This window comes from Venturia canescens, chromosome 6 (genome assembly GCF_019457755.1).
Source record: "Venturia canescens isolate UGA chromosome 6, ASM1945775v1, whole genome shotgun sequence".
NCBI lineage: Eukaryota > Metazoa > Arthropoda > Insecta > Hymenoptera > Ichneumonidae > Venturia > Venturia canescens.
The window spans coordinates 13,860,812-13,874,697 of NC_057426.1; the positions used below are offsets into that span (position 1 = coordinate 13,860,812).

General features: G+C 35.6%; 1 protein-coding gene across 3 annotated transcripts; it reads right to left on the minus strand.

Moving 5' to 3' along the window:
- Nucleotides 1–1,734: 1,734 nt before the first annotated feature.
- On the minus strand, nucleotides 1,735–13,823 carry LOC122411987 (homeotic protein female sterile-like). 3 transcript variants are annotated; one of them, XM_043421163.1, is made up of 6 exons: nucleotides 13,307–13,823; nucleotides 12,328–12,476; nucleotides 11,831–12,065; nucleotides 10,281–11,413; nucleotides 9,586–9,887; nucleotides 1,735–9,312 (listed from the first exon to the last, which is right to left on the minus strand). In XM_043421163.1, the coding sequence occupies exons 1-6, from the start codon at nucleotides 13,368–13,370 to the stop codon at nucleotides 9,240–9,242; spliced, it is 1,956 nt and encodes a 651-aa protein (XP_043277098.1). In that variant the 5' UTR covers nucleotides 13,371–13,823; the 3' UTR covers nucleotides 1,735–9,239. The 3 variants fall into 3 exon arrangements, with proteins under 3 accessions (XP_043277098.1, XP_043277099.1, XP_043277097.1); XM_043421164.1 differs by having other exon boundaries at nucleotides 1,735–9,309; nucleotides 10,281–11,416; XM_043421162.1 differs by having other exon boundaries at nucleotides 10,281–11,416.
- Nucleotides 13,824–13,886: the final 63 nt, after the last annotated feature.

Genomic DNA, 13,886 nt, shown 5'->3' on the forward strand with positions numbered 1-13,886 from the left:
CATGTGTCCCCAATTACCGAAACTACAGCTACGAATTAATTATGTATATTTTTAATATTTATTGTAGGACTAGCGATACATACCCATTTTTTGGTAGGACACTGTTCGATTTACGCTAAAAATCCACTAACTGATGCTGTGGTTTTTTTGTCCTCCGGTTATTAATGAAAAAAGAGTTACCGTAGAATTGACAACTTCCAAGCGTCGGACTGAAAAATCGTACCACTAAATTTGTAGGACTATGTGGCCATTCCATTATAACAATATTTATAAAGCTGCATACAAAAAATCAGCTAGTTATGAATCATTTTTATGGCCTCGTTATTTCAACATGTTCGGAGTGGAGGACGCTCAAAAAAAAACCATCCATTTTGTAGGACAATTGTTTTTCCGAATTCATAATATAAATATCTTAAAATTTCAATGAAAAACTTTCTGTTAGTAAGACAATTTCGACACCCCACCAAACCGACATGTTTTGCAGCTGCGCATTAAATTAGCTACCTCTATCGAGAATTTTCACAGAGGAAAATCTTGGGCGTTTCGTCAAACGGAACCGTCTCACGAAGTTTTAGCCTGTTATTAATCACTGAAAAAAACAGGCGGTGGCTCCTGGACGAATTCCCGGATACGAAGGAGCTTTTGTTGTTTTCAAGTCGGCTACTGCAAAATACCGAATCGATTGGGTCGGGCTAAGATCAACTGAGTCTAAAACGACGACTGTTGTGTCGAATTTGATCGGTCCTAAAATATCATTAGCTTATGATCTGTGTTCAATGAGATTATTCTATGCGGACGAGGGAACCGGCAAGATCGAAAGTTTTTCCGTCATGCGCTTTACACCCTCGAGCACTCATGTTGATTTTTCGTGTTCGGGTGCCGGACAACCCGTCAGTCTCGCTGTCGTCAATAAAAAGATATTCTGGACCGTTCGCAATTCAAATGTTTTACAGTGGCTCGACAGAGACGTGTCATCTTGCGAGATCAAAAGGACAACTCTTCCGGTGGAAGATGGTACTGGGAGTATGGATCTCGTTGCGGTTGGGAACGTCACTTCCAAGGTCTATGGCATTAACGCGAATGATTTTCGGCATGAAGAAGCGTGTATCGAATACACATTTCCTCAGATATAAAGAGGAATATGCGAACACGCTTTATTTTCGAATTAAATTCATTCGACCTTCGGATTGACAGTGCCTAATTTCCAACGAATTTTTCAATATTTGTGACATTATTAGGTCCGCAATTAAATTTGTATGCGAAAGCTTTTTTTCTGAAAACTTTACTGGTTTTCTTTTTCACGTTACGCGACGCGTTTGTCGCTGTATCGAGCTTTACCTGACTATTTGTGAAAGGAAGCTTAAAAATAAAAACAAGAAATACAGAACTCATGGGAAAATCGATTACTCCAACCCGCAAAGTTCACATATCTACGTTGCTCAGCATAGAGAATTATAGACACGATCTTCCACATGCATGAGATAGAATAGAAGGTTTTTTTGCGAGAAAGTTTCTGAATGATTTATAAGAAAAATGTGTCAAGGAGAACAGTTCAACGGCAGGCACATCCATTCAATCAATTTTTTAATTTTATATGCGCGGTTATAAAATCTAATCTGCATTACTTGACGTCAATATGGAAGTAACTTTTAATAAATTGAAAAGAAAAAAAAAGTATGAGGAAAAGGAAAAAAGGACTATGAAGATGAACACAGGTTCGCGAATAGTCGATTGTTTACGTTAAAAATAATGGAATATATTTTTATAATTTTCTGTCGATACATACTTTTGCCAATAATTGTGCGTGAATAACACCATTGGACTGTGACGATAATTAATAACGAATATTACATAACGAACAATAATATCGTATCGATATATTTCGTAAGAAATAATGTTTCTCATCGTTTGTTTGTTTTGTCGTTAAGCGTTTCTTCAATAATAATATCATTTTGTGATAACTATTTTGTTCGGATGAAAATTCGGGTCGAAAGTGCAATTGATCTCTTTCCTTCATTTGTCTCTGATTATATTCTCTTTGTTTATTATTCGGCAACTGTTTTTGTTGATAGTTCTCTCGAATAATTGGTCGCGTGTCCTAAATGGACGAAGAAGATATCGGAAACGAATGATATAAAAACGTCTTCGTATCGAATTGCATCCGAATAACAATTCAACGTTTACCAAATTCATATCAAATTTACTCTGCCAAAAGTAGCAGTCGAATGAGATAGAAACAAAAACACACATAAAAAAGTGTTCGACACTTTGGTAATTTTAATGTTACATTTTCACGCTTATTTACGAGACATTTTTTCTCCTTTTTCCCCCTTTTCTATGCATGTTCGTTTTTTTTTCTGCTTCGTTGAGATGTTACGCGAGGTTGAGGTTAAGCACAGCCGTGAAATTTTTTGATAAACTCATTCGTACTCGCGTCGGAGGGTATTGGGATATATCGATACACAATTATGCAGTAGAACTAGAGAAGGAATTCGCTGAAAAGTGTATCGCAATAGATTGCTCAAAAACGGCGATCGATCGATCGATTTAATCATTCGAAATAATCTTTCGCCTTATTCGTTTTACCTGAAAGTCTATTATTCTCAAGGGTTCGTTACTTTGTTTTCTTCTCGAGAATTTTAAACAGGAAAGAAGCGGGCGCCGACGGCAGGTACACAGAATTTAATTAACTTTAATCATTCTATACGAGAATAGCAATATTTCCATTTTTCTTTACTTCACATATTTTCAGGTCAGAGTACAAGATTATCCTCTGAGTTCCTCGTGTTAGCTTTTATTAGAAAAAAAATTTATGAGAATTATAAATAGAAATGATCTCGTTCCATCGATTAACGAACAAAATGAAAACCGACTTGAAAAAATAGAAAAAAAACCATGTGTACCAATGGAAAACCAAAATTGGTGTTTAGTGTTTGAAAAATCGAGAATATTGTTATTCTGTATTAAAATTTATAATACTTATATCTTTTAATAAATCGAAGAATGTCTCTTAAATAAGCGATAATGTGATAGACTTTACGATTAATTTTTGTTACGTTGCAACATTCAATCATACACGCTCACATTACTCAACGTCTCATTTGGTAAGAACATCGGATTTCTTTCATTTTTTATCAGCACAATATTGAAATTCGCACCCTTGGAGAAAAGTATCGAAATTTGTATTCCTTCTAGGTTTACCAATTTTCTGATTCGTCTGCATATTTTTGTTTTGTTTAAATTTGAGTTGAAATGATAAAAAAAAAGTAAAGAATACTCTTGTGCACCAACCAAATGCAAAATTCAAAATCATTCATTTCTTCTGTTCTGAATTGCTTTCTTCATTTGAATTCAATAATCGCACTATTGAAATTTTATGGCGTTCGCCCCTCTTCTCAAATATAAAAAAGAAATTAACAAAAAAATGTAATTCATAAATATGAAGTAAATATTCATTTATTCGTATATTACACATATGAGTCATCGATATAAATAAAATTCTCGTCGTTCTTATCTTTCTTTTTATTCCTTCGTACTTCGAGTGGTTAAAACGTCGGCAAATATCGTTCTTTCTTCATGCTACAGTTTATATATTACAGCGATTTGTTGCTAAGGGTAAGTCATCTTGTTAATTCGTGAGATAAATGTATATACGTGTTGGCAGGGTGTCAGCTCGACCCAGAGCTACTCTCTACTGTGTCAACTGTGCCGCGTAACTCGCTATTGTTTAACTCTCCAAGCGTAGTAACTGTACCCTGTGCAAAATGCCCAACCGTGTCAGCAGCACCTAGCTGTGCCTGGAGCTTTGTATCTGGATTATCGACGATAGTCCAGATACAAAGATGTCAGTAAAATTGGAAACAAGTCCTGGTGATACAGTCGCAGCGTCTCAGCAGTTGTCGGCCATCGGCGATTCGAATTGTATTGAAACAAGAACTCACTCGTCTAAGAAAAATGTTACAACAAAGTTTGCTGATGCTGCGATACTCGTTGAGCTGTTTCATTTCTTTCTCTTTTCCATCGTCATCTTCGTCATCCGATAATCGGGCTCGGCGTTTTTTGTTTCTTGTGCGCTTGTTCGTGGTCGTTTCATTGTTACTAGAGGTATCATACACAAGTTTTTGTTTCGATGGTTCTGATGGAGGTGGTTTTCTTGGATTTTCCGACCGTTTAGTTGCACCTTTACAGCCTCTGTAGTACATGTTCACAACTTTTGATCGGTCAGGAGGATTTGGAATTTTATTCTTTTTGCTTTCCTGTACTCAGCGAGTATCGCAGCATCAGCAGCATCGGCACAGTTGACACAGTAGAGAGTAGCACTGGGTCGAGCTGACACCCTCTCTACGTGTTTCCGTGTCCGTGTTGCATTTTAACGCTAGCATTTTTAGTATCGGTCGTACAAACGTGTTTTATTTTCTTGTAAGTTTACCCATTAACTTTGGTTCTTTATATGTGTGCTGCTGGAAAATTCAACGTTGTAATGATTTTCGTCAAACAATGGAATAAATTATTGTGCGCAGTCGAGGTTTGTGTAATCTTTGAACAATTCGTCAATTATGATAGAGATAAACAATGCTTTTTTGCACAATTACCGCTTATGAGTTGGGTTGAACAATCAACTTCAACGTTCGTCGATGAACGGAATCGTAATTTTGTCACAAACTTGATGAAAATGGAGAATAATCGAAAAACAATGTTTTTGGTTTCTTGTCGAGCAGTGATCTTTCAATCGATTAACCCCTCGATGCTTGACACGGGTGTTATTAATTGTTCGAAAACAGTGAATTACATTGTTCGGATTGTGTTTCGTCATTACAATTTGTTTGATTTCTTGTTTTCAACTCTGCTTAGTTTCGCCGGAATATTGATTATTTTTACTAGTTTGTTTGGGTTTGTTTTTCTTCCACATGAATATAACTTTGAGTTTCATAAACTATGACAATTTTTTTTCGGTAGCGGATAGAAGGTGTGATTGGTGATTATTGTAAAAATGGAAGTGCAACTATTTCGTTTTCCATTATCTACGATCAATAATCAGCGTATTTTGATGATTTTCTTATTTTTATTATCATTATTTTATTATTATTATTATTATTATTATTATGTTTTTCTTCGTTTATTAATTGTCTATGGTTTATCGTATCGAAGACGTTTTTCTCGAAGGGGAAAAGTCGTCAATGCACTGTCGCATTGTCTGTTGGAATATTTGTAAAATAAAAAACGATTTAAGAGAGGAAAACCCTGCCGGAGCCATAAATAATACTGCGCTAGTTTAGAATTTGTCAATTATTGATATTCGTAAACTTAACGATAACCTTGAATTAAGGACAAATTTCTTGTACTCCCACGTATATTTTGTTTGGTATTGTTTTTTTTTGTTTCCTTTTTTTTCTGGAATGTAAAATTCTGTATGTACAAATGGGACAACGGAGAATCGAGCGTTGACGAGAATATCACAATCTCGACATTTTTTCTCCCCAAAAGAATAATGAAAAAATAATCGTAAAATTAATCGTTATTTATAACGTAGTTTTTTGAAAAAATAAAGATAATGTTAAACATTTTCACGTATATACACATATTTTAGGATCATAACGGAGTACAATCGTCTTTCTTTGGAAAGCTGATCAATACAAATCATATTCGTAAGTGGGTCTTTTAAATTCTTTTGGTAGACTATCGAGTTCAGTTATTTGTTTCACTGTCAATAGAATCTACGATATTACGTCGTTTGTAAACGATGATTTTATTTTAATTGTCTTCTTTTCATTTTTTCTTTCTCTAGCGATAGATTACGACGTTCGTTCTGCTTTTTTTTTATATTTTTAAAATTTTTTCAAATCTCTTCTCTTTTTACGAGACTACGGAACACATTATAGTTCTCGTGATTTCTAACGATGTACATTGAGCTCTTTAGTTTTCTTTCCCTTGTTTCGCTACGCTCAACCTTTCTTCTATCTTACTTTTCTTTACATTCTTTGGCAACTTGAGAATATTCCGTGTATATTTGTGCGCAATTTTTGCTTCGAATACGCTTCTCAGCGGCTTGTACCACCAAACAAAAGCTACGAAAATTGAAAAAAATGAGGGAAAAAAATCAATCGATCTCCCACATTTTTTTTCTGAGAGTGCCATTTTGAAAATACTGTACGATATTAGTGATAATTTTTAATCTTTCAATTAAATTCATTGGCTATTTTGATTTTTTGTTGTGCATTTTGTTTGACGATATTTTCGTTTTTTGCCATCACATCCATTGAACGTACCTTTACTATTTTTATACTCATTTCAATACGTAACGGAGCACACGAAATCCTTGTTGTTTTTTCCTTATCAATGACTAGCCATCCTAGTTACGAGACTTATGAGAAATATCGTACAAAATCTTAAATCGGGAAAAATAATGATTAATCGTGAACTTTCACGAGATATAAATGATTGTTAGAAATCGAAACTTTCGTTTTATTTTTTTGTCTTTTTTCGGCTTCGTCGCTCCAAGTTCAATTTCGCTCCAGATTCTGATAAAAATAATCATTTGAATTTGCAATTTTTAAAATTCATTATCCAAACAGAAAATACACAGTGAGGTGGTCCAAAAAAAAGGAGTTTTTTTCCTATCATTTCAAAAGTTTTTAGGAGATATAAAAATTCTCCTGCAAGGGCAGCTTCATATTTTGATTCTACGAGACGCTCAACGGAGCTTCGTTTTTTCATATAAACACGCGAAATTTTTTTTTTTCCATTTTCTTCAAATAAAATTATTCAAAAAATTTGTTCCAGAATTTTAAAGGACACTTTTTTTGTAGGAAATTAAATTCTCTACGAAAAAGCTCTTACGTAAGTTTTTATTAAACTTACGTAAATGCTTCATAACTATATCCTCTAATATACGCTCTTGCTCAGGAATTTGGGTTTACCTATCGAAATGTCTGCTCCCAGTAAAAGTGTGATAGCTCAGTCAAATATCAACGGAATCAAATTCAATAAAAGTAATTTTGAAGTGGACAAATTGAGCTTCCTTTTGCCACCTCGTAATATTTTTTACGAGTTTTTTTTTCTGGCACGTCCTTCCAAGCAGAGCCGGTTTTCAACAAATTTTCGGCATTCCTAAACTGTCCATCTATCTTGTGGGAACTTTTTTCTCCTTGTCTGTTTTCAAGGGGTTATAAAAGCTTCAGTTTTATTTACTAGAAAGTATCGTACGATTTTTTTCAGAAAAGTAATTCTGATTTAAGCTAAAAACAAGGAGTTTCAGAAATTGTAACGTATCTCAAAAACTATGAAGGTTCATGGGAAATGCCATGAGGACCAACAATTTTCTGGGTTCATAATGCACTTGCTATAATTATTTCAGAATATATCTTTGACATTTTTTATTTCAAAATTTCAAAAAAAAAGCGGCGTAACTCCAGAATTATGGAGTTTAGGATAAAATTTCAAGATAGAAAAGAGTTTTAACTCATAATTTTTAACTCATTGACATTGAACAAAAAAATGTGATATAACGCAACTACGTTTTCTTCACTTTTTCTAGCGTATCTGTGGGACCTTAAGTAGGCACTTTTACACGACTCGTACTGACACACAACATCGCGCTCAGAGTTAAGTTCGATTTTAGCTCCTTGGTACACAATATACTATTTTTTTTAATTTTCTTATAGATTTAAAAAAGAAATTTCCGAAAATATGAATGCATTTAAAATCACAAATTGAAACGTTCTTCTCTCTTGAAATGTTATCCTTAACACCATAATTCTCGAGTTACTTCTCTTCTTTGGGTAATATTCGCAGGATAAAAGCAATATATAAATTATACAATAAAGTCCAGTGGAGTAGAAAATGTGTTCTTGAATTATATACGATTAGATTTGACTTAGTTACTCGTACTCATAGTCTGATAACCCATTAGGTTTATGAGAAAATCACATCAGAGCTTTTTTTGTAGAGAATTTAATTTCCTAAAAAACATCTTCATTGAACTTGTGGGAAATTTTTTTCAAGTTTTATTCAAAGAAAATGGGAAAATTTTTTGTTTTACTTGTTATTCATATGGAAAAACGAAAATCCGTTGAGCGTCTGGTAGAATAAAAATATGGAGCTGCCCTTGCAGAAGAATTTTTGTTATACCTACTAGAAACTTTTGATATAATAAGACCAGAAAGAAAAATAGAAAATGTTTTTTTTGGACTATCTTAATACACAGTATATCATTCATGATATATCGTTTTTTAAAACTTATATTATGTAAAACTTACTAACAAAAATAGGCGTAAAAAAATATTTAAAAAACGTAACAATGAGTTCAATTTTTTTTCTAGCAACTATCGTGTAGTAAAAAGTAACGAACAATTTTTATTGAATCGTTCAAATTAATGAATTGATTGAATGTTTTTTCATCAACTCAAAAATATAAAAAATTACGAAGAGTAAAAATTGATTGTTTTTGAATATTCCTTGAAGAATATTGTATGGAAAGAGAAAATTAAGTAAGTGAAAAAATTTGATAATGTTCGTGAAATATCTCACGATAACAATGTCCCAGATAATACTCGGAGATAAACGTAAATATGATTAGGAATTCAAGCCGTAGAATTCATCGGTAGTTAAAACGATTTACTGGCTGTACAGCAGAGATGACCAAAAAATGTATCGACCGATACTCGTTACTCGCTCGTTACTTCAATACACATATATCGACATGTAATCGTGATGCGATAAATCAGTAGCGAGTAACGAAAGAATTAAAACAGATTAGTGGTCATTGAACCGTGGTAACGATTTATATGATTAACAAATGAAACACGTGTTTGGCACTCGTTTGTTCAATGATAGGTGTATATAATTAAAATAGTTCGATCATTGAAGAGTCAATTGAATGAACTTCAATCGATCACTTCGAAACTGTTATCACAAATATTCATTGACGATATTAATTGTTTTCATGGGAAAACAGTCCAAAGATGAAAAAAGACAGATTGAGAGTAAGAGAGAATAAGAGAAAAAGAGTGCTCTCAATGTCGCGTTTCATTCACGGAAATTATCGACTTGGTTCAACAAATTACGAACCGAGTCTCTTGATAAAATTGTTTTTGTTCGCTAGAGGAACCGCCGAGGTGGAACGACCCAGTCGAAATTTTTTCATTCATTCGATATGGTACCGTTTCATTGTCGCTGTTTATCCGGTAAGTTTTGGCATCAGCTACACCTTTCTCTAAAGAGATGATGTTTTCTTGTGCTTTTTAATCCTCGTCTGAAGATTCTGTGGAACTTTCTGGCATTGAACTGAACCAATTACCACGAGTTCCTGTGCTTCTGGAAAAAAAAATTTTATCATCGATATTTTTGAGCGATATTAGAATCTCACTGCATTTTATCATTGTATAAATGAATCAAGCCAATTTTAGTTTTATTTTTCATCAATTTTCGAATCAAAGTTGAGCCGTTCAAATCAATTCGTTATTATTGTTTTTAATATGATTTTCAAATTTCGTATTCAGTTTTAGCGCTAATAAATTGATTGATTTTTGCCAAAATATTAATGATAATTTTTCGTAACTTGTGAATTGCAGTTTGATAATTCGTTACCTCGTACGTTGACGAGTACTTGTTGGCAGTGTTAGGGAAGTTCTGTAATACTGTGGCGTAACGTTTGCGGCAGTTTCCTCAGGTCTTCTGTGTAAGGTCATTGTTTCGTGGGGCGAAGTAACGAGTTCGTCCTCGTTGTCCAAATAATAACGAGAGCCCGTTGCGCTCTTACAATTCTCGCATTCACTTCTGTAATCATCAGCGTCATCGTGAATCGTCGGCAATGCTTGCATGCTGCAAGTACACGTCACCGAATCAAAACTACCGTCTTGTTGACTATCACCGCTCGCGAGTAACGGAGGCTGTAATAAAAATAATGCTATTAGTCGTTTATCAATGCGATAATTTAATTTCATTTTAACCGGAATAAACTACTTCGCCTGCCATGGGTAGCGCTTCGGACGATTTTCATTGAAAAAAAAAAATTAGGATTTGACCCTATGTATTTTTTCGTACGTCGCAAAAATGAAGGGTTTTGAAAAATCATTGGAAATTTCAAATTTTTGAAAAACTGAAGAGGTGAGCTTTTAAATGAAAAGGAAAATTCAATAATGCTACGGTGGGGTAGACATTTTTGACGGTGAAAAATGAGTCCGAATGAAAATAATTCAATGTGTCGAGTCAGAATTCGTTCAAAAACTAATTCACTGTGCTTCATTCATGAAAAACGATAAATATTTTAGTAATAGAAGTACCTTAACATCAAAATGATTTAAGGACGTGGTGGGAAGATCGATGGGTTTGCCTTCGAGTTGTGGAGGTGCAGAGGGTGGTCCGTGTACCATGTCCTCATAAAAAGCATCTGATCTGACGGAATGTTGATCGTTGCTGGGCATGATAGGGGGTGCAGATCTAGGGGATCTTCCTGGCGAAAGATTTCTCGATGGAGTACCAAAGAGCGGTGGTACTTGTTGATGGGCCATGAAATCTCGTCTGAGTCGTAAATTGCCGCTCGTGGTTAAAGTGCGTGGAATGGTACGATGAGTAGAAACACTAGAGCTCGGCAAAGTTGCAGAAATCGTAAAAGCCGTGCCTTGTCTCGGTAGCGTAGTGTGATAAGTTTTCGACTGTGGAATGGCGAGTTGTAAGCCATTATTTCGTTGTTGCTGTTGATTTTGTGGCTGTTGCTGTTTTTGTGGCTGTTGCTGTTTTTGTTGTTGTTGCTGTTGTTGTTGTTGTTGTTGCTGCTGCTGTTGTTGTTGCTGTTGTTGTAGCTGCTGTGACTGTTGCATTTGTTGTTGATGCTCTTGAGATTCGAGGCAAGAATGTTGAGGAGTAATGCTCATGGTAATGGGATTTGGCAAATTTTCGTAGGTGCTCGAACCCATTGTAAAACTCGTAGTCGTTGCGCCATTGTAAATTCCCTGATTAAGAGTATCGCTCGGATTTGGGGAATGAAAATTAGCGTGAACATTCGGAGCACTGAGCGGTCTTCCCGACGACGATATCGAGGGCGACGTGCTCGGTACTGCGTGGCTTGAGGGTGTCGGTGAACTCGCTGGCAAACCAGTTTGTCCAGTATTCACCAAGGATACACTCGCGTGACTATTGTGCGCCGTTAAATATTGGTTCGACAAATTCAGAGGCGATAACGCGTGTGGACTCATTGTCAACAACGCTTGCTCCGCACGCGCTGCTGCCACTGCTTCCTCATACGGTGGCGGCGCTTCACCACGTGGAAAATAATTTCCTGGTGGCTTCCACAATGGATAACCACCTCCGCACGCCATATCGTCCAACTGCATTCCTCGGGGCAATCCTCCTCTCTCCAGGTAACCCATACTTCCTAAACTCCGCTGATCCTCTGCCAATTGACGACTCTGCCTTCCTGCTACGCAAACTTTGGTCATGCTTATTTTTCATCAAGGAGGAGGGGGAGGAACAAAAAATTCTGCTTCTTGTTTTCCTTCTACAATTGTGAATACTAGGTCGGTGTCTTTGACAGAATACATTTTTGAGTTATTTTTTAACCCAAAATGATTTACATCTTTATTTATAATATGGAATTTTTTAGAAAGAAGCAAAAGCTTGTCTGTCTCCCTGTTTCACTGGGATTCCGAGTCAATTCTTTTTGGAGTTGGAATAGTTTTTGTTTATCTAACTCAAGATAAAAAATGCTCATTGTATTATATTGATATTGATATAGCAGCAAGAAAATGAGGAGTACAAATTAAAAGTTTATGAAATTTTTCTCTTACTAATTCGATCCCAATGGGATATTTTTAAGGATAAAAAGGAAACGTACCTCTGATTTTTCTCTGTCTTAAACGATGGACGAGGAAAAATAAAAGACTCAATGAGAAAATAGTGGTGATGCAGCTGGCGCCGAGTCTGAGCCCCCAATCATAGTTGGCACTCAGATCCGTAGAGTTTCCTCCGTTTCCATCGATCTTGTCGTTGGTCACAGAAGAGAGACCGTCATCCAAGCAGATGAATTCGCAGCACGCAGTGCCAAATCGAAAGGACTTGCAACCTTGTTTCTGCATAGATTTCTGATTAAAAGGGAAAACGTTTTTTTGTTTGGGGAGTAACGAGCAAAAATTGACAGAAATACAAGAAAATTGATAAAAGTCAAATTTTTTAAATATTACCACTCTGCTCATAAAAATTTTTCCTCTTTGTTTTGAGCTTAATAAGGGAACTTCCAGTATGCAATATTTTGTAGAAATCACAGAGAACTTTTATGCTCGTATACTCAAAAAAGGGACTTTTGCCATTTTATAACAAAGAAGTAAATCTTACCTCCGGCAATTGACAAATGACGGCTTTGCACCATTTCGGATTGCCATGGTCACAAACACAGAGTGTGCAAGGCTCCGGTCCTGGCACATAATAAACTCCTGTGTTGTATGTTTGGCCGTGAGAGTCTTTGCACGCCGCTTCGACGTGTTCTGTTGAAGGAAAATATATAAAATTCGTATTCACAATCAATATCAATTGATCAATAACTATAGTAGATTTGTGAAAAATTTTTTAAATTCAATTTGATTTAGGGCCAATTATCAATAACAATTTAAAAATATTGTAGATTTGAATTTTTTGGGAGAAAAGTTGAGCACATGATACAAAAGTACGAAGTACAAAATATTTAAATAAATCATTCGAGTTTGAAAGAAAAAGAATTACCGACGTCAGTCTTTTATACGTAATATCTTTGGTTGACGTTTGAGTTTTTATTGTCACGGGTAAACGTCGTTGAGTTATATATTTTAACAGAAAATTATGTTAATTTGATGGAAGAACACGAAGAAGCGTGGAATTATAATTATATAAGCGTAGATTTTGAACATCAATTTTGTGGTGCTGTCATTCGGTAACGCCCGCCCGCGTGCAACAACAATGGATGATATCGGGTGGGCAACAGCAGAGCGCGGGACTACAAAAAAAAAGATGGTAGACAGCAAGACAGAAACGGAGATGAACAAAGAAAGGGAAATGATGAAAGAAAAGAAAAGAGAGATGAAACGCGCGAATGTTTTTTTTAACGAAAAAACTAGCGTATCAGCTGTTCTACCAGAGTGTCCTACTTTCGATGGAGAAACGAGGGCTCTCGATCAATCCCAGGATGCACTATATTTCTTCTTTTTGTTATTTTCTTTTTCTTTGTATGTTTTTTTTCCAATCATCGTTTGAAGATAATTGGAAACGAAGTCGTTTCAGATAAAGATGTATGTAGGATGTTGGGAGTCAAGGAAGAGGTGAGAGAAAATTGTGTACTTACGATTGAGATGCAAAGTGAGCGTGAGGACTGCATAACCGAGGAGGTCACTGCTGCTGTATCTCATTCTCGGTTCGTTATCTCATCATAGTCATTCGTTCTCTTTCTTAATCGAAGACCGTTCTGGATGTTTTTTCTTATCTGCCACTGTTCCGTATTTGTCACTTTTAATTTCACTCTTTTCTCTCACCCTCTCCCTCGTTTCCGATGTCACATAGTCACGTCAACGACACATTTCATACGTATCCGTGAACATCTGTGCGGCAATTATCCCCCGTCGTTGGGCATATAACAAAACACGAGAACCCATTTTTATGTGGGTTTAATTTCATAATTTACTCATTGAAATTATAAAACACTCATTATACGCTTCCATTATACACTTCGCGTACATTTACACGTACGAATACACAATAATAACAAAACAATCCCGTTTAGACTCTCTTCTTTTTTTCGAAGAGAACTCTACGTGCAGCTATACAGAAGAAAAACGTTTTGTTCCCCGCGAATCGAGCACACAGCAACTCCCAGTATGATCGATCGATTTACAAACCGAGTGGGGAATATCCCCGCTGCCCCGCTC